Below are 26,167 nucleotides of genomic sequence, written 5' to 3'. Positions count from 1 at the left end.
GCAGCAATGCTGGCAGCACTCATACGTCTATTTCCCAAACACAACCTCTGGATATGATGCTGAGCACGTGCACTCAACTTCATTGGTCGACCATGGCGAGGCCTGTTCTGAGTGGAACCTGTCCTGTTAAACCGCTGTATGGTCTTGGCCACCGTGCTGCAGCTCAGTTTCAGGGTCTTGGCAATCTTCTTATAGCCTAAGCCATCTTTATGTAGAGCAACAATTCTTTTTTTCAGATCCTCAGAGAGTTCTTTGCCATGAGGTGCCATGTTGAACTTCCAGTGACCAGTATGAGAGAGTGAGAGCACCAAATTTAACACACCTGCTCCCCATTCACACCTGAGACCTTGTTACACTAACGAGTCACATGACACTGGGGAGAGAAAATGGCTAATTCGGGCCAATTTGGACATTTTCACTTAGGGGTGTACTTACTTTTGTGGCCAGCGGTTTAGACAGTGTTGAGTTATTTTGAGGGGACAGCAAATTTACACAGTTATACAAGCTGTACACTCACTACTTTACATTGTAGCAAAGTGTCATTTCTTCAGTGTTGTCACATGAAAAGATATAATAAAATATTTACAAAAATGTGAGGGGTGTACTCACTTCTGTGAGATACTGTAGATATATATATTGCGGGGGTCCAAAAGTTTTTTTTAAATGAAAGTAACCTGTGTTTTCTTTGTTTTATAGTGTAAATACCAAAAACTTTGGTATTTCCTTGGTTTATTTCCAGATTGCAATAGAAAAGCTCTTACTTTTGGTCCTGGTATGGCACGTCCCGGTAGTCCAGGTAATCCCAGTCGCCCAGGGGTGCCAGGCTCTCCCTACAAAGACATTAATAAAGAACAAAAGAAAATGTAGTTAAGTTAGTTATTTTTCCCCCTCAAACTCATTTTATATGATATATAATGTACCAAAACATAAAATATTCCAGATTCACTGATCTCACTCACCTTTGACCCTGAGGGTCCAGCTATTCCCGGTGGCCCTGCTAACCCACGGATTCCCCGCTGACCCTGATCACCCTGCACAACATCACATTAACAAAACACTACATCAATAATGATTTTTGTGGAGGGGTACGAGAGGCAACACTCTCCTTTTGCTGTGCCCTGTATGAGGCTGGGGTTGCTCACTGAGCAGGTCCCTCAGTAGGTCAGCCTGGTATGCCTGCAGAATAGACATATGGCGCTTTTCCACTGCGTGGTACGACTCTGCACAGCACGGCACGGCTCGGCTCCCTTTACTTTGGCTTGGTTTGCTTTTCCACTGCAGTTTAGTACCACTTAAAAGTGGGTGGGATTATAGAATGATCGTTATAGTTGCACCGCCTCTACTGCCGTGACATAGTGACATAATTGTAAACGCGACACAAACGCACAACACAGGAGCAATGGAGCATATCAATGAAATGGTCTTGATCCTCAGGATGTGGATGTTTTTTACTGCAAGATGAAGAAGTTTGTTTCAAAGGAGGCTGATGGCAGCAAAACAAAATTTGTGCAAACAAATGATACTGCGGTGGCTGTTGCTGCTAGCGGGTTTGGTGTCTTGTGTCGCAAATGCAATGATGCTGGTAGTGATGATTCTCTCTGACCAATCAGTGATCTGCAGCATTTACACGTCACATTTTACTATCGGTATGGCTCGCTTGGAACCTCAACCAAGGTGGTTCTATTTAAGTGAGCCGTACTGACCCATACCATGCAGTGGAAAAGCACCAAAAAGTGAAAATGTGCACCATGCAGTGGAAATGCGCCTATAGTGTGCAGACATGCACCAGCCTGACCCGCCACCATGCACGCTTTACCCACTATCGCTTAAGATGTTCTTAGACGCTTAGTGGGCAGCATCAGGACCTTCAGGGATGATGCTTTGCTAGGGGACAGATAGCTTGCGAGCGTCTGTTCCACCTTAGGCATTGCCCCATTGCACCATAGCCATATTCTTTCAACCCCCTAATATCTGAATATACATAAACCTGGGGGCTGAAAAGACGTGAAGAATATGGTTTATTCCATGAAAAATGGAAGGCCCCGTAGTGGAGGTACAGTTTTAGGTGACAAAAAGCGTCCAGTTCACTTTTAGGACGAGCACCCTGTTTCTCAGCTGGCTAATCTGTGTTCAACTTTGACACAGCATGAGTAACAACCTCCACTAGCTCCTCATACGCTGGGGATAGAAATGGAAAATCCTCTATATCCCCAGCCTCGATGCTCAACACATCCACCTCCTCAGAGCTGGATAGCTGAAGCACCGGGCTCTCTCCCGGGTGGAAGAAGCCGCAACGTGGGCTTCTGATCTCAGCGAGAAAGCACTGGATCCCCCAGGTGAAGGCAGAGAAAGGGCTGTGACCGTCTCTAACCCCTCCGAGAGATCCATCTCCGAACCCCATGATCTCAGCTTCCGTGCTATATCAGCAGCAGCGGGCCGTGAACCGCAGGGAATGCAAGCCTGATTACTCTCCTCAAAGAGGGACAGGTGGGATTGGAGCGTGCGAAGCAAACACTTAACCCAAACACTTAACACACAAATTGAGTGTATCCCCACCCATGAAAAAACGAGGGCAGGAAGGAATACACGACTTGAATGTTTGCTTATTCGCCATAATATATATGTGATTGTGTACTGCACTATATCAGGACAGACAACAAAAAATAGGACAAACACTATGAACACAGAGCGCTTGCTGAGGCACAGAAACTAATGCCGGTCATTCCGGATGTGTTTTTATGCTTTCCTGGTCGTGACGTCACCCACCCATGACGTTCTGTCTCGCCATTGGACTAGTTGAGACATGTGCTTCAGATGCAATCACGCAGAGGTGTTCCCAAAGCATACTTAACGCAATGCGAGTTCCCTCGAAAGGGAAATTTGGTGCAGATATGACCAAAAAATAAGATTTTTTTGCTTTTAAAAATTGCTTTTAAATCAATGAGATCTTTACAACAGTATAGCAGACTACTTACATAAGATGCATATTGTCATTCTATATCCCCAATAACATGTCTAAGTAAAATTAGGGATACACTGAAATTTTGGCCGCTGAAAATTATCGGCCGAAAATGGCATTTTCGTTTTTTGACCGCAAGAGAAAAAAGGCCGAAAATATGAGAATATATGCCAATGTACAGCTCGCACTCACACTCAAGTCTGCTAAAATAACGCGCCGACATGACATTTCTCTGTAGTATACTTGTTTCTGTTTCCAATAGTCCTACTGTGATGTAACATGGTGTGGTATAGCCATGCTGGGCAACTCTGGAAAAATGACGCTACCCTCTTGTTCACTGATCCACTCCAAGCTAAGCTCTTCTCACATGCTCTGATAATAATAGCTTTGTAGAACTATACTTTATTTTGATAATTGGTCAAAAAAAAAAATCTGTTAAATCTAATTCTGTTGCATAGAACTGAATGAATAATAATATATTGATATTTAATATTATTTTAATATATTTTCTGTCCAATTTTGGTGTGTTACTTTAAATAAAAGTGTGGTGAATTTATTTTATTGCCTTGTATTTTTTTAATTCAGATTCAATAAAATTACTGAATTTAATTCTAATATTGTAATGAACTCAGCCCTGTGTGTCTGAATTCGGGACTTTTATGTTGAAGAGTGTTTTTGTCTTGTCTTGTCATACCTTGTTTCACCTTGTGATTGCTCTCGCTACCTTGTCTGCTACTATGGTTACCCTTGTTTGTTTCCCTGAAAATGCGCCCCTCCCTTGTTACCCCTATGTTTGAGTAAGCCTTTGTCAGTTATTGTTTGAATGTTTTCAATGTAAGTTCATGTCATTGCCTTGTCTGAATTTATGCCTTGTCTGCCTTGGATTATTCACTGCCTTGCCTGGATTCATGTCTTTTCTGTTTGTGGATTATTGTGACTGTGCACGTGTGGAATACACTTTGCACATAGATCCTCATCTTTCTCTTTGAGACAATGCTGCAAATTTACAAATAATAATACAATTATACAAAACTTATTTAAAATAAGAAATTAATCATTATTTTTTTTCAGTTGGCCAAGTGCATCCGAAATTTTCAGTTTCGGTCCAGACTTTACATTTCTGTGGATCCCTGCTAATGCTCTGTAGTTTTAATTGTGGAGGGCAAAAAATATAATGCAATGCAATTCAATGATGACTGACAGATGAATGTTCCTCAAAAGCCTGATAGATCATATTTGATAATCACATTTTACCATGATGTTTCTAAAAATGATGTATAGATGTATAATACTGAAGTCCAGTCATCTTGAAATATTAAACTAAATATTTAACGAAATATTAACAATATAAAAATAAAGATTTCACAGCAAAAAGACAAGTGAACCACGACCTGAAGGTAGACATTTTTACAATTACACTAAAAGGCCTTTTACTTGCTAAAAATTATGAACAATCAGGCATGTACATTGTGTGCAACAGGTTTTAAAGCAAAGTAATGATTATGTTGATAATTTAGAGGCCTTAGAAATTTGTGCATCAAATATGATACAGAGGGCTTTATAGGGTTAAGATGATTTTAGAAAGGTAAACATTTAAGAAAAGTGAAAGAGATACTTTTTCACCCTGGATGCCCATTCCTGCTGCTCCTTCAGGGCCCCTCAACCCAGAGGCTCCTGGTTCTCCCTAAAATACACACAGAGATACAAAAATGAGTGTGACTTTTTCTGAAGTGTTGATGCTGAGCAGGTAAAATGTCTTAGTGATTAAGGTGAGATTGGTACCTTCTGTCCTGGAGCTCCATCTTCCCCAGGTAAACCTGGTAATCCTGATAACCCTGGAGCTCCAGGTTCCCCCTACACATGTATATAGACAATAATTTAAGATCAGTATCATTAGGAGTGGAGCATAAATATATATACGCTGTAAAAGGCAACTACATACTTTAATGTGCATAAAGAAAACAAATGTTTTCATGTTGATTGTAGATTTATTAGAAAAGTGAAGAAGACTTACTTTAGCTCCCGGTTCTCCTGCTCCTCTCTCTCCTGGTGCACCAATCTCACCTGGTAAACCTTGATCACCCTTCAAGAGCACATTTGTAAACATACAGACGTTTCCATATGTTATCAAATAACGTTTATCTGGGACCTATTACTATTTGAAGATGCGACTGCATTTATAGCATGATGGGAAAGTCTTGCCTTTGGTCCAGGGTAGCCCTCACCCAGTGGGCCTCTGCTTCCCGGGGGTCCACGTGGTCCTTCCACACCCTAAAATGAAACATAACAAAACAATCAGCATGTCATAAATTATCAATGCATTCTTGGCTATGGACATTTTTATGTCATCAGGCACAGATCATAAGTTTGTTAGCACCTTCTCTCCTTGGATCCCTATTCCAGGAAGCCCAACTGGACCTTGAAGCCCAGGTGGACCAAAATCACCCTCAAGGGAAAAAACACAAATATATTCATGTCAGTGCCAAGTATAAGCAAATTTGTCAGCTCATTCTAGTTATTAAAATGAACTGGAATGTGTAATAGATACAACATTGATATTCATATGTCTTGGCCACAGGCTGAGTAGCTACTGACTACACTGCATGCTGTAACATGTTTCTCCAAACATTCACAGAGAGAGGTTTAATAATGCACATTGTGCAAATAAGAAAAGCTGGGTGGTATGGCGGTATATATAGTGGTGACGGCATAAAATGTTGATTGTTACAGATTTTGCTATATTGTGTATATCGTAGTATGTAAATATATACATGTAACACAGCACTATTGACACTTTAGAGTGATGAAACGCATGAATGAGAATATAAAGACAGGGATGTGCTTGTTGTTAAAAAAGTCATTAAGTGCAATTAATTGTGAAAAAGAATTCAGTGCAGTGCTCGTGCTGACTGGCACATGAGTAAACACAATCGAGTAAATAGTTGGGTGTAAACCGCACATGCATCAGTATAAGGGATCCGTGCAATCGGCCTTAAAGTAACAGCAGTCTAAAATACCTGCTGTTCTCTGTTACATTAATGTTAATCAAACAAGAGAAAATCAATCACTGCTCTTGACTGAATAACTTTTGTAGCTTTAACAAGAATACATGTATATTTAATTTAAACAGTGAAGACTATGCAGTATGCAGTTAATAACAAAAATAAAAAAAAACTATGCAGTTAATAGGGCTGGGCGATATGGCCAAAAAGTCATTTAAAAGTCTAAAAATTAAAATAAAAACAAAAGCACAGACTAATTAGCTATATATATATATATATATATATATATATATATTTATTTATTTATATATATATATATATATTGTTACTGCTATCATAAAAATACACTTACTTGTAGGTTTAAAATTCTACATATGGCACATTTATTGTTCAACAACAAACATTTTATCAAAATGTATATTTTAGTCAGAATTATGGTGATCCCATTCTATTGAGCTCCGTCTGTTTGGCGCGAATGCGCGCGGCAGCGCTCGTTCACGGAAGTCTATGAAGTTTAGAGGAGAATGAGATTCGCTAGCAGAAGGTTTGTCCACTCATGACACTAAAATGGAAATATTTGTATGACTTTCTAACATTTACAGATGGAGAATATACCTGTGAAATGTAAGTTATGCGCTTAGGAAAACACCACATCACAAAAGCATTGAACAGCGCAAAAATCTGTCAGCACATGAATCTGTCGATAGGCCTACGTGTTAACTATATCTTAATCTTACGAGTTATTTTTAAAGCCCTTAATATTAAGCATGTCTCATGTTTAAGCCAAATTGTATTATGCATTTCCCCCGCAGCAGCACTCTGCGACGTCCACCGCTGTTTTTCAGATGCTTTTGTTTAAAACTACTGTTTATCGATAAACGGTATCGCCTCATTCCGTATCGTATATTAAAAATATATCGGTATATCGTACAAACTCGATATACCGCCCAGCCCTAGCAGTTAATAACAAAAATAAAATAAAATAACTATATTGTGATATATATCGTTATCGTAAACCCATGCATGAGATATGAGCTCGAGAGGGAAAGCAATTAAAGGAATAGTTCACCTAAAAATAAAAATTATGTCATAGACATGTCATTGAAAACCCATCCATACCTTGTCTCCTTTAATGCCAGGACCTACTGGTCCTCTGGGTCCTTTTGGCCCCTCCAGACCCCTCTCACCCTGTAAAAGACAAATGTTTAAACCATCAAATTCATAAAATGCATTGTCATTCCATTTCTTTGTTGTTGTTCATCATGATGAATCACACAAAAACGTGCAAGTCACAATTCACCCGAAAATCAAATTAAAAACAATATTTGGATAGAGAAAATGAAGATTGTTTTAAGGACCATTAAGACTTTTTGCATTGTGAATTATAATGGCAATTAGTAAAATATACCCAAATAGATGTTTATAGCTTATGACAAAAAAGCAAAATCTCTGCCATGGTGCTACACTGTAAAAAAAATTTCCAAGTTGTAAATAAAGATTATTGAAAAAGTATTATTTCAGTTTTTCTACTTCAAAATGTCATGTTTAATTCAGTGTTACTTTGTAATGCGTTTGTAATTATTTGTGAAGTTAAAATTGTCTCAAAGTGAATCAGTGTACGGTATCTGAATAGTTGTCAGGAAGTTGTTATGTGGTTGCTAAGGTGTTCTGGTTGTTAACGATGGTTGCCTTAACAAACACCACTAGTTAAAATCACTCATTCTGCCCCGTGCAAAAAATCTTCATCTGGAGTGATAACAACGCCAAATTCATGGGTTTGATTCCCAGGTAACACTCATGCTGAATGTACTTTAAGTTGCTATGGATAAAAGCATTTGCCAAATGCATAAATATGTCTGACACACCCTGTATTTTTCACATACACAGTCAAACAACAGCAGCATGTTCCATTATTTAATTAAAAAACAGATGAAAGAATGATGGATCACTCAGGAATCTAAACTGAGGTCAGAAGTCACAAGGTTCAAACATTTCAAAGGTTCTCTGATATAAACCATGCATGCACTTGCAAGGAACGACTTGCATAAAAAAACATATCAAACCTCTTCATAGCCTTGATATGACTCATGCACACTGAATCTGAAAATGAAAACACTAAAAATTGTGTGCAATGATGTATGTACCTTTGGCCCTGGTAAACCCTCTCCTGGAGGGCCCTTCTCTCCTGGCAAACCCTGCAGCCCCTGCGGCCCCTTTAGAGGTAAACATGATAGTAGAGGTTAATACAACTACTTCACTGTGTTCAATGTCGATTGCGACCCCTAGTGTGAGCATGATCAATAGCTTATCTTTACCGGTAGACCAGGCTCGCCGATCCCAGGAGGCCCAGGAGGACCCATTCTGCCTTGGAACCCCACATCACCCTACAGATTGAGAAAACACACATTATGATCACATATGAGTATATTGGGTTCCTCCTGATATCATAGGTTTTATATATAATTCAGGCCAACCTTTGGTCCAGGAAGCCCACTGCCAGTCTCACCCTGTATTCCTGGTGGTCCAGGAAAGCCTCTCTCCCCCTGAAGAAGCAGAACCATTCAGAACAATGACAACAGATCCAATAGTGAAGTGTAATCGGTGAACGCAATGCTCTCCACTTGTCTCAGACCAGATTAGACCATGATTAATAGTCCGGAGTGAATTAATACACATCTTATGTTGGTAAGGGTTTCTGCAGAATTTTTAAACTCAGATTAAAGACTTTTTAAGACCTTCTTATAAACCTGCACAAACAAAATTATTACCGCATGTCTATACAGAACAAACGGATACAATCTCAAAATAAATGTGTATCAGATTCTTTTACATAATTAAACTGGCTGAGGCACACATTTAACTCCAAACCAGTGTAACTGCAACTGCTTAAAATACTCAAGATATGTTTTATTCGTATATACATATGTATTGAAATTTGTTTAATATACGAATTTCAAAAACATTAAAAATATTGATATTGGATCTTGCATATATGATAATCACGTGTTGAAAGCAATAAAAATACTATTGTGCTGAGATTCAAACTTGTAAAAAGTGTTCACGTCCTCGTAGAACTCATAATGACAACTCAGAATTTTCTGAGAGCTCTGTCTTGTACCATGTGACCGCTGCAGATTCACTTTGGCGTTGATAGTGTTACCATAGAACAGCATAATTCCATGTCCATGGACAGTTCAGAGTAGAAAGTCACGTTGTCATCTCGAAATTATGGTAATTACAACATGGCATGAACACAGCAAATGCCTGTGACGGGGAAGCCCAGAGAGAAGCCACACGTGTTTATGTTAAATTAAATGCCAGATATAGTTTATCGTGTAACCAAAATACCAATAATATCCAAAATAAAAAAATTTAATATGCTGGAGTTTTAATTCTAAACAAGTCCAAAATACACAGCTTGGCATTAATGATGTCAAATCTGGTATAACCACCAAGGGTTTGCAGCTTGTCAGTCCCTGATCACTGCTGCTGTCTGTTGTATGGGGAAAAACAACCACTTTTCAATATTTCTCATTATGTTTTTAGAGCGACATGAGGGTGAAGAGGGGGGATCATATTTAAATCCACATAGAACGGATCCCAAAACTCAAACTGCATCACTGCTTACATCATCTGGATTCAGTCGTATATACTGAATATAAAGTCAGTGTGCTTGTCATTAAGCCTGTGTTCATATGGGCACCAAAATAAAAACGTGCTGCTTTAAACTTGACTTAACCTTAAGGAAATGTGTCTGCTTTGAATATCAGCATGTTAAATTGAAAAATAACAATAACCATGATATTATAAAAATCATTTCATGACTATTATTTATACCAGGCCATTAGGCACACATGTCTGCCTGCGTTCATTGGGCACATGCAGTGGGGGTCTTTAAAGACACATGGTTCATGTCAGACACATTGAACTAAAGACTGCAATTACGGTGTTCACACACATTAGGCAGAATCCCTTCACCTGTCAAAGAGAGAAATACTGATCTGTGGTGCGACACACATGAATTCTGTGTGTGCAAGTCCAGACATTAATCTGTTGCTCAGCTGAAACATGACAGCCATCAGTACATGAAAAAAAGAACATTCCAGAAAAATAATTATGCTCTGACTTCTCCTTAGTATCACACAGATGCATATCAGAACCACAGAGAACTAGATGAGCTAACCAATACAATCATCAGTGTTTTAATGTCAATCTTTTAGGCCTGGTTTCACAGACAGGGCTTAGACTAGGCCTTAGTTCAATTAGGGGCATTTAATAAACACGCCTTAGAAAAAACATTACTTGTGTGCATCTTGAGACAAAACAATGGCACTGACATATTTCAGTTAAAACAGCTCAAACATGCATTTTAGTCTAGGACTATCTTAAGCTTTGTCTGTGAAACCGGGGGTTAGTGTGTCAGCACCCTACAAGCTTATACAGGGGATTTAAGTCATCATACATGAACACAGAAGAATGTTTATGGCATTAGGTTGTCCCAAACATTTCCTATACTTTTCCACCTGCTATCTGGAAAAGTGCTGCTTTACTGTATTTGAAAGCTGAGATTGTTGAATCCAACTCACTTTTTTGCCTGGTAGGCCCTCTGGCCCAATGTCTCCATTAGGTCCGGGCAAACCCTGCAGAATGAATAAAGTAAATTACTACTGAAAGCGAGAAACAATGCTTGCATTTTCACAAATGTAGTTTAAAAGACATACCTGCAGCCCTCGACTTCCTCTGATACCAACAGGACCCTCCGGACCCTTAAAAGAATCAGATTCAGTCAATTAAACATACAGTATATTATTGTGCATGAACTGCACTGTAGACCCGAAGTGTCACTCACTCTGTCTCCTTTGACTCCTGGTGTTCCACACTCTCCTCGTTCCCCCTAAAAAATGTGTTTCATGGTCAATGCCACTTTGTATATACACACAATACAATTGTGTTTGCCAAGTAATTTTTTGGACAATAGTACTTTTGACAGATTTCTTTAATATGTAATACACAGACTCCATATCAGTGGCCTTTATTCTACATAAATTGTACCAGTCAAATACTACTTTCTTTGGCTTTTCAAATAGGCAAGGAAAATCTGATTGTTGTATTGCATTCAAATCTGCTTAGTTAGATTTAACACATTTTACATTTATTCATTTAGCAAACATGTCTATCCTAAGCGACTTACAAATGAGACATTTTAAACGGTTTATCAAATGAAATTCCACAATTTTTAAAAAAAATTATATTTTATATTTAATTTTCTATATTAACAGATAGTTAAAGACCACTGTCACATCAGCCAGAACAACAAGAACAGAAAAATGATTTAGTGCACCATTAAGGACTGTAAATAAGACTTTTTTTTTTTTGCATGTACATTTTTCTAATAAGCTCATGCATTCCTTGGAATTCTAACCCATGAGATGGCATTGCAAGCACCATGCTTTACTTGTTTTGTAATATCAGCTGATTTTCTTCTATGATGCATCATTTTACCTTTTCTCCTTTGTATCCAGGTTTCCCCTAATGATTAGTACAGAACACATGGTGAGAAAGAGCAAATACACAAGCAGTTAATGTCAAAATAGAGCAACTTTTGGCCTTGTTCTAGCCAGGTTTACCTCTGTCCCATCTCGACCAGGAGATCCACTGAAACCGCCCTCTCCCTGCAGGAAGTGCAACCCATTTTAGATGGTAACACTGATAAATAATTCACAAATATGATACTTAAAGACAACTTTGACCTTTTGTCCTTTAGGTCCTGGACTTCCATCATCCCCAGGACGACCCTTTTTACCCTGTGGTTCTCAGAGAAAGAGTGTTAACTTACAAACGATTCATATTCAGACTGCCATGCAGAGCACATCATTATGTTGACAGCGTATCGATGATGAAAATTGGTACAACTAGTGGGTACAGAATCATTTATTTATGTTTATGTGCTCCATTCTGGACCTACTGAAAAAAAAAATCAATGAAAATTCTTTTCAGTAATAAAGAAAGTCTTATTAAAAGGCTGAATATTTTCTTCTGTATTCTAGACCATTTTTTTTTTTTATTTTATTACTTATTTACATATTAAAATATTTAAAGTATTATCAGTATTTGAATTATTTATTTTACTGCAATATTTAAACAACCTTTGACCATCACAGGGACTAATGTGTTTTAATTTTTTCCCCCTTTATGTTCCTTTTTGCAGATTGACAGATATGACCATAAATCATCACTGTATGGATAACATCTGTGTGGATATACAGCAAAAATTAGAAATAAAAAAATAATAGCAAACAGGTTTGGAAAGACACGAGCGTGAATAATTACAAAATTTAAATTTTGTATTATTAGGCCACTTTGATCAATATAGTGGGTGTTTCTTTTTATTAAGAATGTCAGAATTTATATTAAATGCTTTGTTGAAACATCATGTAAGAGGCTAGAAAGGGTTTAAGAATGTTTGACACTTACAGCGGGTCCACTGGGTCCTCGCTCTCCTTTCTCACAAGTGCATTTTGGGGAAAGAGGACACTGTTGGAACACACACACACACAGCTTTAGTCACAATAATGTCATTCATTAGTGTCCTAAATTAATTTGGTCAGACAAACACTTACCACTTCATTGGCCACCTCAGTCTAGAAGGGAACAAAAGTGAAAAAGGTGAATTCACAAGAGACAATTTACAAGAATTATAAGAAATTTACAAGAATGTAATTAACACAATAAACATTGTGGCATGTTCTGGTATCAAACATCTAACATAAACTGAAAAGGGGGTGAATGTCTGCATGCGATCTCTGAGATATGCTGTCATGAGCTAATTAACTCTTTCATTTTTTTTTAAATTAACTTTAAAAATGTAATACTAGTCACTTAAGCTGTCAAGGCAAGTTCTTGAATATTAGAAGCCCAGCTAATCCTCAGAGCTACAGAATAAAGCTCAACTAATCACCTTTTTCTGAGACTGTAATATTTGATATTCTAAAATGTCCCAGAATAGCTGTCATGAAAATGTCTAGAAATGGGAATTCAGAAGCAACCCCAAAGAGGGACAATTTCTTCCTTATTTTGCATAAAACAACAACACTCACACTCACAAAGCCTTTACAGTGTATACATGTCCCAAACAACTTTCAGAAAAACAGAAATGTCCCTCATTTCTTTTCTTCTCGAAACACTGAATTTCATCACGTATATTGGAAGAAAGTGCATGATGGGTGCACATGTGTGTGAATGAAAAAAGAAAAAAACACAGAGAGAGAGACACATATCCAAAAACATTCCTTGGCCTAAAGATCTTTCTTACAGACAGTGATGATAGACAGATGCCATAATCTGGGAATCACAGGCAACCATGAGAACAAAGGAAATTTCATTGCAGCACAATAGGTCATTTCTTCTTGATTGTAAACAGCACACACAGTGGACTTAATGACACAATGGAAAGATGCATTTCCTATTTAACTTAAAGTGTGTGCGATGAGCAACATCACACTTAGTTTGAACGAGCAGCTGATCAACAGATGTAAACACCGCGGCTGAGAAAGTCGAGCAGCAGAGAAGATGACAGTGTTGCTGTTGCATGAGATTTGAATGCTCCTGGCCTGCGATTAAAGCCCCTGATTGTGCTTTTCTTGTCTCTGTGACAAGCACCTGCATCAACAGTCGTTCCAGAGCATGAATATAGCGTGCAGAAGGCTGTGTGAGATATTCATTCTGCATGCAGGATCATGCAGCTTATAGTACCCTAAAGCTCTGACCCAGCACAAAGTCAATGAGCAACAGATGTTCCCTTTGCAAATACTGCAACCTGCTAACTGTTATTCTGCTCTAATACCAGTGATACTGCTGGGGGAAAAAAAATCATCATACCAGCTTAAGGTCAATCAGATCCTTCAGATCTACATCTGTCAAGACTAATTACATTCACATCCACATCACATTGGTTATATCCACAAAACTGATACAATTAATACAAAAAGTATGGAAGCCCGTTTCCGCCACTAAATAAAAACTAAAAACAGTAATTGCGACTTTTTATCTCAGAATTCTGACTTTTTTTCTCACAATTGCGAGTTATAAAGTCAGAATTCTGAGATATAAACTTGCAATTGCGTGAAACTTTTTTCTCGCAATTCTGACTTTTTCTCGCCATTGCAAGTTTATATCTCAGAATTGTGACTTTATATGACGCAATTGCGAGTTTATATCTCAGAATTGTGACTTTATATCATGCAATTGTGAGTTTATATCACACAATTGTGACTTTATATTTCAGAATTGTGACTTTATATCATGCAATTGCGAGTTTATATCTCAGAATTGTGACTTTATATCACGCAATTGTGAGTTTATATCTCAGAATCGTGAATTTATATCACGCAATTGCGAGTTTATATCTCGCAATTCTGACTTTATATCATGCAATTGCGAGTTTATATCTCAGAATTGTGACTTTATAACTCGCAATTGTGAGAAAAAAAGTCAAAATTCTGAGATAAAAAGTGGCAATTACTGTTTTTATTTTTTTATTTAGTGGCGGAAACGGGCTTCCATAAAAAAAGACATTTAAAAACTGCACTCATTATCTAAAACCACAGTAAGACGGAAAGAATATTTTGGTCAGCTTACTCTCAGAATTTGGATTTACCCACCACAAATGTCTCTATAACAGATATTGTTTCACAGATGTCACTCATACACCCACCCACTGAGCCAAAAAACAGCCACTTTTAAGATGGTCAAACTGGTCAAGTAGTTCAGCCAGGTCTACACTTGTTTAGCCAAAGTAGTCAACCAGCTCTGACCAGCATGATCAGCCTCAGCCCTATAAACTGGTAGTCTGGTTGATTAAAACCACCTAAACATGCTTGCTCCAGCTTTAACAGCTAATTACCAGCTTGGACAATCTAAGACCCTGCAAAACCAAATCACTTATCACCATAACTGTAGTTTAGCTGGATATTCCAGTAGGGAAGGTTGTCTGTCAGTCCTAATTAGAATGGTCAACATCTACCGGGTCAATCTCAAACCGTGAATTCATCTGATTAAAGCACTTAAACTATTTTGTCCAGGCTGGAAGAACATTTTAAACCATCAAACGCTGCTTCTGGCTGGATTTGTCAGCAGCTATGATGTGATGTCATGGGATTGGTTGTCTCTCCTGTGATCTGCTGTTTTCTATTATCAGAGAAGCACAAAGGAACCTCTAGCAGGAGACAGCAGCGCTGGCTAACATATTCAGTCGTAAAAGTTTCCTGACCATGTGCAGATGCTTTGCGCTGTGAGACACGGTCACACTGAGATCAGAAAAGGCATTCTGTAGTTTTACACCATTCCAGACACACTAAGATCCAGCATTCCAGTCTACTAATAGGAAACAATCCTAAAAACGTCATACGGAATTGTCAAAGGATTTTTAATAAAACTGAGAAGAAACAGATGGGTGGAATCTCCCTCTTGTAGACGAACACTCACAGACAGGACAACCAGTTTTACTGGGAATAATATATTGGTTGACCAACTTCACCAGCATTAATCAACCTGGACCAGCAAAGAAATTTATTCTGGTCTTTTCAGCAAGCATTTTGGATGTATGTTGTCATCTTCAGTTGCAAACAAGATGACAAAAGCAGAATCTAAATGCAGTAGTTGTGGGGTTTATTAAACTCCAACTCAAAACAAAACACTCTGGATACTAAGACTCAAAAACATGAACAGACTCAAAAACATGAACAAAACATGAGAACACACAGTAAACTGAAAGAAACACAGAGCTCAAATACACAACCAAACCAATCAACGAAATGAACTACAGGTGCAAATGATAATCAAATCAATGAAAAACCATAAAAACTAAAAAAAAAAAAAACACAGGATCCCACCCAAAACAGAACAAAAAAACATAGATCACCCATAACATATGGATGCACCGCTAAAAAATTTCTGTGCTGATATCGATATCCAATTTTTTATAATGACATCTGCCTATATGGATACCGCAGAGAATTAGGTGGTTCTGGTTTTTATACCTTGTTTTAAATTAATGACAATTAATTACACAATTTTGAAAGAAATGTAAATAACTTTTAATCACTCCATATCAACATGTTTTCCATGTTTAAGAGAAACTACTTTCAGTTTTAAACAGAAAACATTACTTACATTCTTAATTCATTGTCACTCAATTCAAAGTAAATGTCATGAGAGACATCTGTTTTTCACCCCCCTTTTGATTGACAGGATATAATCGGCCCTGATCATTGGCTGTTTTTAAACTATCAGGTGACATCAGATATCATGGATAATTACTTTTATCGCCTGATACATTGATGCATACTTGGATTTTTTTTGCAGGCATGCTTTGTATCTCTTTTATCAGGTAATAAAGAAAGAATGGGCTTAGGAATGCGGAGTACGGCAAATCACCTTTAGGGGTTTTTAACTTGAGATAAGCAGTGTATGAGTGAACATTTACTTATTATGCCTAATGCCTCGTTCAAGGAATTCATAATCAACTTTTTCCATGTCCTCAGGAGAGATACAGAGATAAGACATCCCATTTTCCATAGCTGCTACTGCAGATGTGTGGATGAAGAAGAGTGAGGGTACTCAGTTGCACAAACCCTGAAACACATGTCCCTCTTAATCTAAGATCCCTCAAGAGATATAAATCCTTCATTTGGGCCTTCACAAGCATCTGAGCATCATAATTTCTACACTTCAAAGTTGGTCCCTTAATGTTTTCACAGCTCTTGGCTCAACATCGCTACCTTAAACTGCCTTGTTCGGACAATCCTAAGGGATTCAGATGTTGCTCTTTCATGGCTCACAAGACTTAATGGAAACAATTTTTCAGATATTTATTCAAACATTCCATTTCTTCAAACAAGCCTACTGTAAGTAGATTGTAGAAGACATTGGCACCAATGCCCTCTGCAATCAGTTTAGGCTCACAATGGTTCTTTTAAGGAGACAAAGGAGATTACTGGGGTCTTATTAGAGAAGCAAAATCTCCATTTGCGGTCCATTTATTTTGATTGTTTTCTATTATGAAAAAAAGGACTGACAAGACTTTTATTTACTACTGGGGAAAAAAAGCACTACTCACAATCTCTTTGACAATCTTGTCCACGACACCCTTGTCCTGTAGGTTGTGTACATAGCGGGTGGCTGGAGGACTGGCCAGTAGTCGCAGCTGTTCCACGTTGGCAGCAGATGTGAAACCTACTGTGAAGAATTTAATCCCTTGGTTCTTGGCATCAGCTAAAGCAGAGAAAATATCGGGATTCTTGGGATGCGACACGCCGTCGTACAGCAGAATGGCCACCTTCACGGTGCCAGGGCCAGACTCCTCGAGGTAGATGCGGGTGAGGTTGGTGATGGCATAGGTGGTGTAGGTACCGTGCCCTATGTACGGAATGGGCGCAATGCGGTCCTGGAAGGTGGGCACACCTCTCCAATCTTTAAAGGACTGCTCGGTGATCACATGACTGCTATACTGAAGGAGAGCAGTTCTGAAGTTCAAGCCCTGCCCGGTTTGGAGATGGATATTCTGGATCCGGGTAACGAGATCAGTAACGAAACGCTTCTCTTGGGCATGGTTGCCTTTGGCACTTTCTGAACTGTCCACCAAAAATGCCAGTTCCAAATTACAGTCCTCATCTAAAAGAAGGAGAGAACAAAAAAAACAAGTACTCAACATTAATTCAAAAATATAAATTCAAAAACATGTTATTTTGACATAATTTCAGATTGGACATAAAAAACTTTTTCAAACATCTTTGTTTCTTGCGTGTCTTGAGAGCAAATATCTTTGACGTCAAACATGACTCCTGACATCTTATTTGATTGGGGTTTTTTGTCTTTATTTGGAGCTAGACAGCTGTAAATATGGACTGTTATTGAATTTGAAAAAAGAGTTGTGTGAAGATTCTTCAAAAAATCTTGTAACAAAAGCATACTAGGGTTACATTAATTGAAATAGGAAAACAAAACTTTAACCTATTTTATTTCAGCTAGGCAACATTGTATTTTCGTTTAGTTTAAATACCAAAATATCTAAAACTTGTAATAACAAAGTGACAAAAATGCTGAATTGTGACTGCATACAGTGTAATGTGTTCTGACACTAAAGGACAGCCAGTGACTCCTATTTGACTTGAATCATTTGATAACTCCTTAGGTATTACATAAATACCATAAAGTGTCTGCCAAAAACAAATGTAATGGTAAAAGTAAATGTAATCCATCTGCAATGGCCCCAGTCTACAGCAAATCACATTTATGAAGAAAAAGTAACATGTCAAAGATGAAAATTTGCCCCAGGACAGTGAGCAGAGCAGACCATAGGACTAAGTATTTAAATCAGTTTCATTGGTTTAAAAAAAAAAATCATACTCAATGAGAAGTATTTAAGTCTTGAGAAGTATTTAAATCAGTTTCATTTGTTAAAAAAATCACACTCAATCACAATACTTCACGTCAAATTTGAGGACCACACCCTGCATGACAGATGCATGAATGAAATCTCTCTCGACTATCTCATACCACCTCCAAAAACGTACTTGTGCTTAGTTGAAAACAAAAGAGTTTTTGATAAGAAAGTAAATACAGTATTTTGCAAGCCATCTGCTCACTTTGTACTTGCTGTTTGTTGAACGGCAAATAATATTTACCATTGTTTTTTGGGATGACATTTGAGGTGACTGGTTTATTTTTGTTTCTTCCATTTCTCTTGTCTTCTACATCTTCATCATCATCAGCATCATCATCAAGATCCTCCAGCCGAGCAAAAACAAGCTGAACTCCCAACAGCAAAACCAGCCAACTTGCACACAGCCGCTTCATCACTACAGTAGGAGAGAGACAAACAGATGCCCACACAATATTAAGGATGGATAACGCACAATGCACACGCATTGCCACATTCAAAGTTTGCAATCAGCAGCTGTTTATTTACTTTTCACTCTAAATACCCAAAACATTGTATTAACATCATACTGCAACATTACCTTGTGTAGGAATGAAAAAGTGGAAAAGCAAAGAAGTTATTTTCTCATGATGCTCATGATTTTTTACTAATTTTACTGAACTCTTCAAGCATAACAGTATCATAAACTGCTAATGCAAGCAAAATGTGCACTTACTGTAAAGTAGCTCTGATTTCAGTACAGTACCAGCTTGAGTCCAACCTGAAAGATGAAGATCAAAAACGCATGACAGACTTCACAGCCTCTTCTCTGTGTGAGATCCACATGTAATAAAAAGATGCCATATGAAATGACTGAGAATCAATGGATATGTGTGAAGAGTGCATGGGTTTGCTGTATAGGAGAAGAAATGTAATAATGTGCATCAACTCCATTCATGTAAAGCATCTGCTGCCATCCAGAGGAACACTAATATCCAGAGCTCCTCCCATGAACCCACCCATTTTTACATAATGCTATATTATATATAAGATGCATGGCTGTGCATTAATGTAACAAAGACTGTTTTAATTTTTTCAAAGCATTTGGAGCTTAAAATCATTTTCATTTATGAATAATATATTGTAATGTATAACAAATGACTCATGTATATTAAAACATACATTAACTACTGATCTACTACTAATTAAACTAGCTATGAGAATTATTTCTTTTAAATGTACAAAAGAAATCTTGAAACCATGCACAGCTCTTAATGATTTTGTATGTAATAACTTTAAATTAAAACAATTACTGTACACATCAATGGTCTTAAAAATGCTTAAAGGATTCATGGGAAATCTCCAGCAGGGACTGATAACGTCCTGACCTTTTGTGATATACAGCTACATGCCATGTATGTCAGCATGCTGTGTGGAAACACCACTGTACTTAAAAATGAAGCTGAAACATCAAAGCATGTGGTGTTCAAAGCATGCCAGGCAGTAATAAAACAATAAAATGTTTTGAATCTGAGCAGAAACATAAATTCTGTTTTGAGGCAATGATGACAACAGGGCTTAAAGGAACACTAGGCTCATAATAGGCTCATTTTCCAACTCCCCTAGAGTTAAACAGTTCACGGAAAATGAAAAGTTGTGATTTTCTAGGCCGATATGACTAGGAACTATACTCTCATTCCGGTGTAATAATCAAGGAACAGCAGGCGCAATGATATTACGCAGCGCCTGTGACGCCCTGCTTGCACAGGGAGCGTGCCTTGCAACCATGGAGACATTTGTGAGAGACGCTGCGTAATATAATTGCGCCTGCTGCACCCATGGTATGGCAGCAAAGTTCCTTGATTATTATGCCGGAATGACAGTATAGTTCCTAGTCATATCAGCCTAGAAAATCGCAACTTTTAATTTTCCGTCGGTCTTAGTACACGATGTAACTACAGAAGACTCAAGTTTTAAATAGGAAAAATATTGAAACTCTTTGGTCATTTTTTAACGAGATGCTAACGGTCTAATCAGATTCAATGAACTATGCTAAGCTATGCTAAAAGTGGTACCGCCAGACCCGGAGATCGGCTGAATGTATTCGAAAACGGTAAAACTCAACTGTTTATCTCTAGGGGAGTTGGAAAATGAGCCTATTTTCAAAAAAAGTGGAGTGTTCCTTTAAAGTGAACATAGCTGAAAACAATCGGAATAACACCGTTCTCAGAGATGTTCTCCAAGAATTGTGGGCCTCCAAGAAATGTGTAAACTATCAATACATGGTGTAGAATATCTGTACATCATTTTCCTCGCCAATATATATATATATATATATATATATATATATATATATATATATCACAAAAACGTATAGCATGCCATATTTTATTGTCCTGCTTCAAAAGAGAAGCAATATACAGGTGCTGGTCATATAATTAGAATATCATCAAAAAGTTGATTTATTTCACTAATTCCATTCAAAAAGTGAAACTTGTATATTATATTCATTCATTACACACAGACTGATATATTTCAAATGTTTATTTCTTTTAATTTTGATGATTATAACTGACAACTAAGGAAAATCCCAAATTCAGTATCTCAGAAAATTAGAATATTACTTAAGACCAATACAAAGAAAGGATTTTTAGAAATCTTGGCCAACTGAAAAGTATGAACATGAAAAGTATGAGCATGTACAGCACTCAATACTTAGTTGGGGCTCCTTTTGCCTGAATTACTGCAGCAATGTGGCGTGGCATGGAGTCGATCAGTCTGTGGCATTGCTCAGGTGTTATAAGAGCTCAGGTTGCTCTGATAGTGGCCTTCAGCTCTTCTGCATTGTTGGGTCTGGCATATCGCATCTTCCTCTTCACAATACCCCATAGATTTTCTATGGGGTTAAGGTCAGGCAAGTTTGCTGGCCAATTAAGAACAGGAATACCATGGTCCTTAAACCAGGTATTGGTAGCTTTGGCACTGTGTGCAGGTGCCAAGTCCTGTTGGAAAATGAAATCTGCATCTCCATAAAGTTGGTCAGCAGCAGGAAGCATGAAGTGCTCTAAAACTTCCTGGTATACGGCTGCGTTGACCTTGGACCTCAGAAAACACAGTGGACCAACACCAGCAGATGACATGGCACCCCAAACCATCACTGACTGTGGAAACTTTACACTGGACCTCAAGCAACGTGGATTGTGTGCCTCTCCTCTCTTCCTCCAGACTCTGGGACCCTGATTTCCAAAGGAAATGCAAAATTTACTTTCATCAGAGAACATAACTTTGGACCACTCAGCAGCAGTCCAGTCCTTTTTGTCTTTAGCCCAGGCGAGACGCTTCTGTTGTTCAAGAGTGGCTTGATACAAGGAATGCGACAGCTGAAACTCATGTCTTGCATACGTCTGTGCGTAGTGGTTCTTGAAGCACTGACTCCAGCTGCAGTCCACTCTTTGTGAATCTCCCCCACATTTTTGAATGGGTTTTGTTTCACAATCCTCTCCAGGGTGCGGTTATCCCTATTGCTTATACACTTTTTTCTACCACATCTTTTCCTTCCCTTCGCCTCTCTATTAATGTGCTTGGACACAGAGCTCTGTGAACAGCCAGCCTCTTTTGCAATGACCTTTTGTGTCTTGCCCTCCTTGTGCAAGGTGTCAATGGTCGTCTTTTGGACAACTGTCAAGTCAGCAGTCTTCCCCATGATTGTGTAGCCTACAGAACTAGACTGAGAGACCATTTAAAGGCCTTTGCAGGTGTTTTGAGTTAATTAGCTGATTAGAGTGTGGCACCAGGTGTCTTTAATATTGAACCTTTTCACAATATTCTAATTTTCTGAGATACTGAATTTGGGATTTTCCTTAGTTGTCAGTTATAATCATCAAAATTAAAAGAAATAAACATTTGAAATATATCAGTCTGTGTGTAATGAATGAATATAATATACAAGTTTCACTTTTTGAATGGAATTAGTGAAATAAATCAACTTTTTGATGATATTCTAATTATATGACCAGCACCTGTATACTCTGATCACTGTAAATGTCTAAACTTTGGTTCATTTCTATGGCAAGCAGTTTTAGCTTTTGCACTCCCCCTATTAATTTGAATGATCACTAGTCATTCAATCTTGATTAGTCAATCTTGATTAGAAAAAAAAATGCTATTCTTATTAGTGAAAATGTTTCAGAAATTGCATTACAGCTAGCACTACGAGATTGAAAGCTAAATCTCTTTGCCAAACATTTTACCCAACATGAAATACATCATGATACTGTTCACCTGCACTTCATCTGTGTTTAATTTGGTTCCCAGAAAGCTAAACATCCATCATCATCCTCAGTAGACATCTTTACGGCCTCTGATACAGAGTGACGTCAGAAACACCTGAATAAAGTTAGCCAGGTTCATCTCATATAGGGGTTTGTTTAAATGATGCAGAATTTATTAAATCTCTATAAAGGTGTGTAGCATAAAACATGACACTGTGAAGTTATCTAATAATTATATTAAATTATGAATATGATCATAATTACTATTAATTAACTTTAACATTAATAAAATAATCTAGCTGAAACAATATTGTGTAGAGTAATTGGGTCATTCCGTGTCAACCTAACCAAAGGTCCCCAGCTAAAAATTTTGATTTTCTAAAAAAAAAATTCTGGTGAAAGAAATACATAAATGCAGAAGAAAGCCAAAATATTAAATGTCATGGATGTGTATTTCCTGAGTAATCCACTATTTTGTAGAGGGGGGTCAAAATGACCATTTTCACCTGAGATTTGGAGCCAAATTTAAGGGGGGTAAAAATGACTTTAAAAAGATGGCAGCATCACTGTTTTATTTTTACATAGAGATTGGTATGTCTGTTAGTAAAATCTGTTGACTTTAGCAATCTCTGTTGCATTATATGCCAACAGTGACAGTTCAAAAATGGGAAAAAGCACTTCTTGTGTTTTTTGCCCCAAGTTTACATGCCTGTAACTCAAGAAATATTAAAAATATCTTAATATCCTTTTAGATTTTGATTTTTAACAAACATTTCTTCTGGTATCTTCATTTTAAAGGCCCCATATGGTACAATGCCAGAGATATGGCGATCTAAATAAGTAAATTGGTCAATTGTACACATTTTCAGTGGCCAAAAACCAAATGTGGGTCACTTTGCATACAGCTGATACTTTTTATTTTAAAGACGAATATTTTTATTGTTGCAGACGATTGTAGACAAACATCAAATATTGTTGAAACTAGAAATGTATCTCGTTTTTTTCTATCAACACAATTGCATAGAATATACCCGAGTGCCAAAAATATTCTTTTTCCAAAGTTATCTTGCCTGTCACTCAAAATGTATTCAAGATATATTAATATCCTTCTAGATTCTAATTCTTAATAAACTTTTCTTTTGGAATCTTCATTTTTAAAGTCTCATTTGGTTCAGTCACATAGATATGAAGATCTCAATGCGGCTCCATGTTCAAATTGTTGAATTTTACCCATTTTCAGTGATTGAAAACCAAATGTGGTTCACTTTGTACACAGCTGATACTTGTTACATTTAAAGAGGAATGTCTGAAGAATATATATAACTCTGGAATTGTACCACATGGGGCCTTTAAAATGAAGATACCAAAAGAAATGTTAAAAACCAAAATCTATAAAGGAAATTAAGATATCTTTAATACTTCTTGAGTTACAGGCATGTAAACTTGGGGCAAATAACACAAGAAGTGCTTTTCCTCATTTTTGAACTGTCACTGTTGGCATATAATGCAACAGAGTTTGCTAAAGTCAACAGATTTTACTAACAGACCTACCAATCTCTGTATAAAAATAAAATAATGATGCTGTCATCTTTTTAAAGTCATTTTTACCCCCCTGTAATTTGGCTCCAAATCTCAAGTGAAAATGGTCATTTTGACCCCCCTCTACAAAATAGTGAATTTTTCAGTAAAAATACATTCATGATATTTAATATTTTGGCTTTCATCTATGTTTGTCTTCCTTCAGAGAAAAATCAAAAATTTGAGCCAGGGAAGGTTCTGAAATTTGGTTGATTTGACACGGAATGAAACTGGAAAAAAGCCAAATACTTTCAGCAGCTCGGAAAAAAAATTGATGACTCATTTGATTCAGAAACTTACAGTAGCTATAGCCTGGAGGACAAGTAAATGAGACATCTCAATAAACTAGACATATACTATTTATGAGACATGTCTAAAAATCCAGTCAATACCATGTGTGTATTCTGCCTGAGGATCCACAGGTGATCGCTCTCCTGCCATAAGCAACTTTACCGTTTATACTAGGACCCTAAATCCATCAAACCTATTATAAAACTAGAGGAGCAAGTCATCATGATTATGTGAAAAGTAGACCATAGACATAGACCAGGCCTAAGTGAGTCCCAAAATCAAGTCTGTATAGTTTCAAAATAATGACAAACAAATGGGAGTAACTTTTTGTGTCAGAATGGATTTACATAGATGATATGTGAAAGTCTGAGGATAGGAGCTGAGGGCAACATATAAACAATGTTTAAAAGACATTTATTTTTTTCAGAGACATCTGATAATTTATGTTATGTGACTACATTTGACACCTGGTCTCTTGGGTCAACTTTTGATACAAAAAAATAAACAAATACAGTATTCACACTCTTACTAGTTTGTCTACTAACAATGGACATGCATGCATCACGTGAGAATTTTTAATTTTTTAATTTTCTTTTCTAAAAATGTCATTTTCACCCAGTGTCATTTCCACCACACTTCAAATTGAGTTACTCAGTATTCTGTTAAATATAAACCTTTGCAAATTTTTAGAATAAAATGGAAAACTATAGCCAGCATTTTATGTATCCTAAATATATACAATTAAATACGATTTTGCATAGTAATTGAGAAAATGCATTTTGGTTGGAAATGCCATGTACTGTGTATTTACCCTTGATTGTTCTTTTTCCCCTCACATTCACTGTTGTCACCTTTGTAAACGATTTTTTTTTTAAATGTTTAGATTTATTTCACTCTTTGTTTTAATGGCCAGTTGTAAAAAATATAATACATATTTTTATAATGAATTTTCATATTTTACCGCTGGGTGGTGCCAAAGTTGATGAAACACACTTACAGTGTTCGTAGTTTTCACACTTTTAATTTTGTTTGTTTTGTTTGGTTTTGCCAGCAAAGATTTTGATAAGAACATTCAAATGACTGAACTATTATTAGAGCTGGGTAATGCAGGCCTATCGAACATTCACGATAGCCTATATTCGAGATGATTTTGCTGTCGATATAAAATTAGCGTACGTAACATCGTGAACTAATTTTACAAATTAGTGTGTAACTGCGTCCTTCATCCTACCTTTTCTCAGACAACGTAGCATTATGAAAGCATTAAGACAGACATGTTTTAACGGCATCTCGGATTAATATGCAGCAGAGCAGAGTTAGTAAATTCGAATCATTTTAGGTGAATCAATTCAAACTCACCCTTTCAATGAATCGATTCGAACCGCTGATACAACGGTTCATTTAGACGCGTCACTACTCATTTTTCATTTAGGGCTATTTAAATGTTTTAAAAAAATATTTGTGGATAAATATTGATGTTCATAAGCTACTATGTATTGGCTGTAGGTCTATACATATGTTGTGTTGTATATACATGTTTAGCCTATATAAATTAAAACGATTATTTCTGGTTCATTTAGGCCAGCTAGTAGGCCTAAAACAAAATAACATGGGAAATATTCCTCGGTTATTAGATTTTATTTTGCTT

At 37.2% G+C, this 26,167-nt stretch overlaps 1 protein-coding gene across 1 annotated transcript in view; it reads right to left on the bottom strand.

Moving 5' to 3' along the window:
* col28a2b (collagen, type XXVIII, alpha 2b) overlaps nt 1–25,869 on the bottom strand; it is a 42,975-nt gene extending 17,106 nt beyond the window's left edge. The window contains 23 exon segments of the mRNA XM_051898200.1: nt 762–830; nt 960–1,031; nt 4,575–4,643; nt 4,742–4,813; nt 4,974–5,042; nt 5,162–5,230; nt 5,337–5,405; nt 7,081–7,149; nt 8,106–8,174; nt 8,277–8,345; nt 8,436–8,504; nt 10,548–10,601; nt 10,683–10,727; nt 10,811–10,855; nt 11,464–11,490; nt 11,589–11,633; nt 11,712–11,765; nt 12,436–12,495; nt 12,582–12,602; nt 17,078–17,631; nt 18,645–18,818; nt 19,116–19,160; nt 25,751–25,869. Of these exon segments, the coding sequence (XP_051754160.1) occupies nt 762–830; nt 960–1,031; nt 4,575–4,643; nt 4,742–4,813; nt 4,974–5,042; nt 5,162–5,230; nt 5,337–5,405; nt 7,081–7,149; nt 8,106–8,174; nt 8,277–8,345; nt 8,436–8,504; nt 10,548–10,601; nt 10,683–10,727; nt 10,811–10,855; nt 11,464–11,490; nt 11,589–11,633; nt 11,712–11,765; nt 12,436–12,495; nt 12,582–12,602; nt 17,078–17,631; nt 18,645–18,818; nt 19,116–19,160; nt 25,751–25,808 (1,947 nt within the window). The 5' untranslated portion in view covers nt 25,809–25,869.
* Nucleotides 25,870–26,167: the final 298 nt, after the last annotated feature.

Source organism: Ctenopharyngodon idella, chromosome 6, assembly GCF_019924925.1.
Source record: "Ctenopharyngodon idella isolate HZGC_01 chromosome 6, HZGC01, whole genome shotgun sequence".
NCBI classification, from domain to species: domain Eukaryota; kingdom Metazoa; phylum Chordata; class Actinopteri; order Cypriniformes; family Xenocyprididae; genus Ctenopharyngodon; species Ctenopharyngodon idella.
Note: the sequence above shows the minus strand (reverse complement) of the source record. Positions and strands in the feature narration are given on the sequence as shown.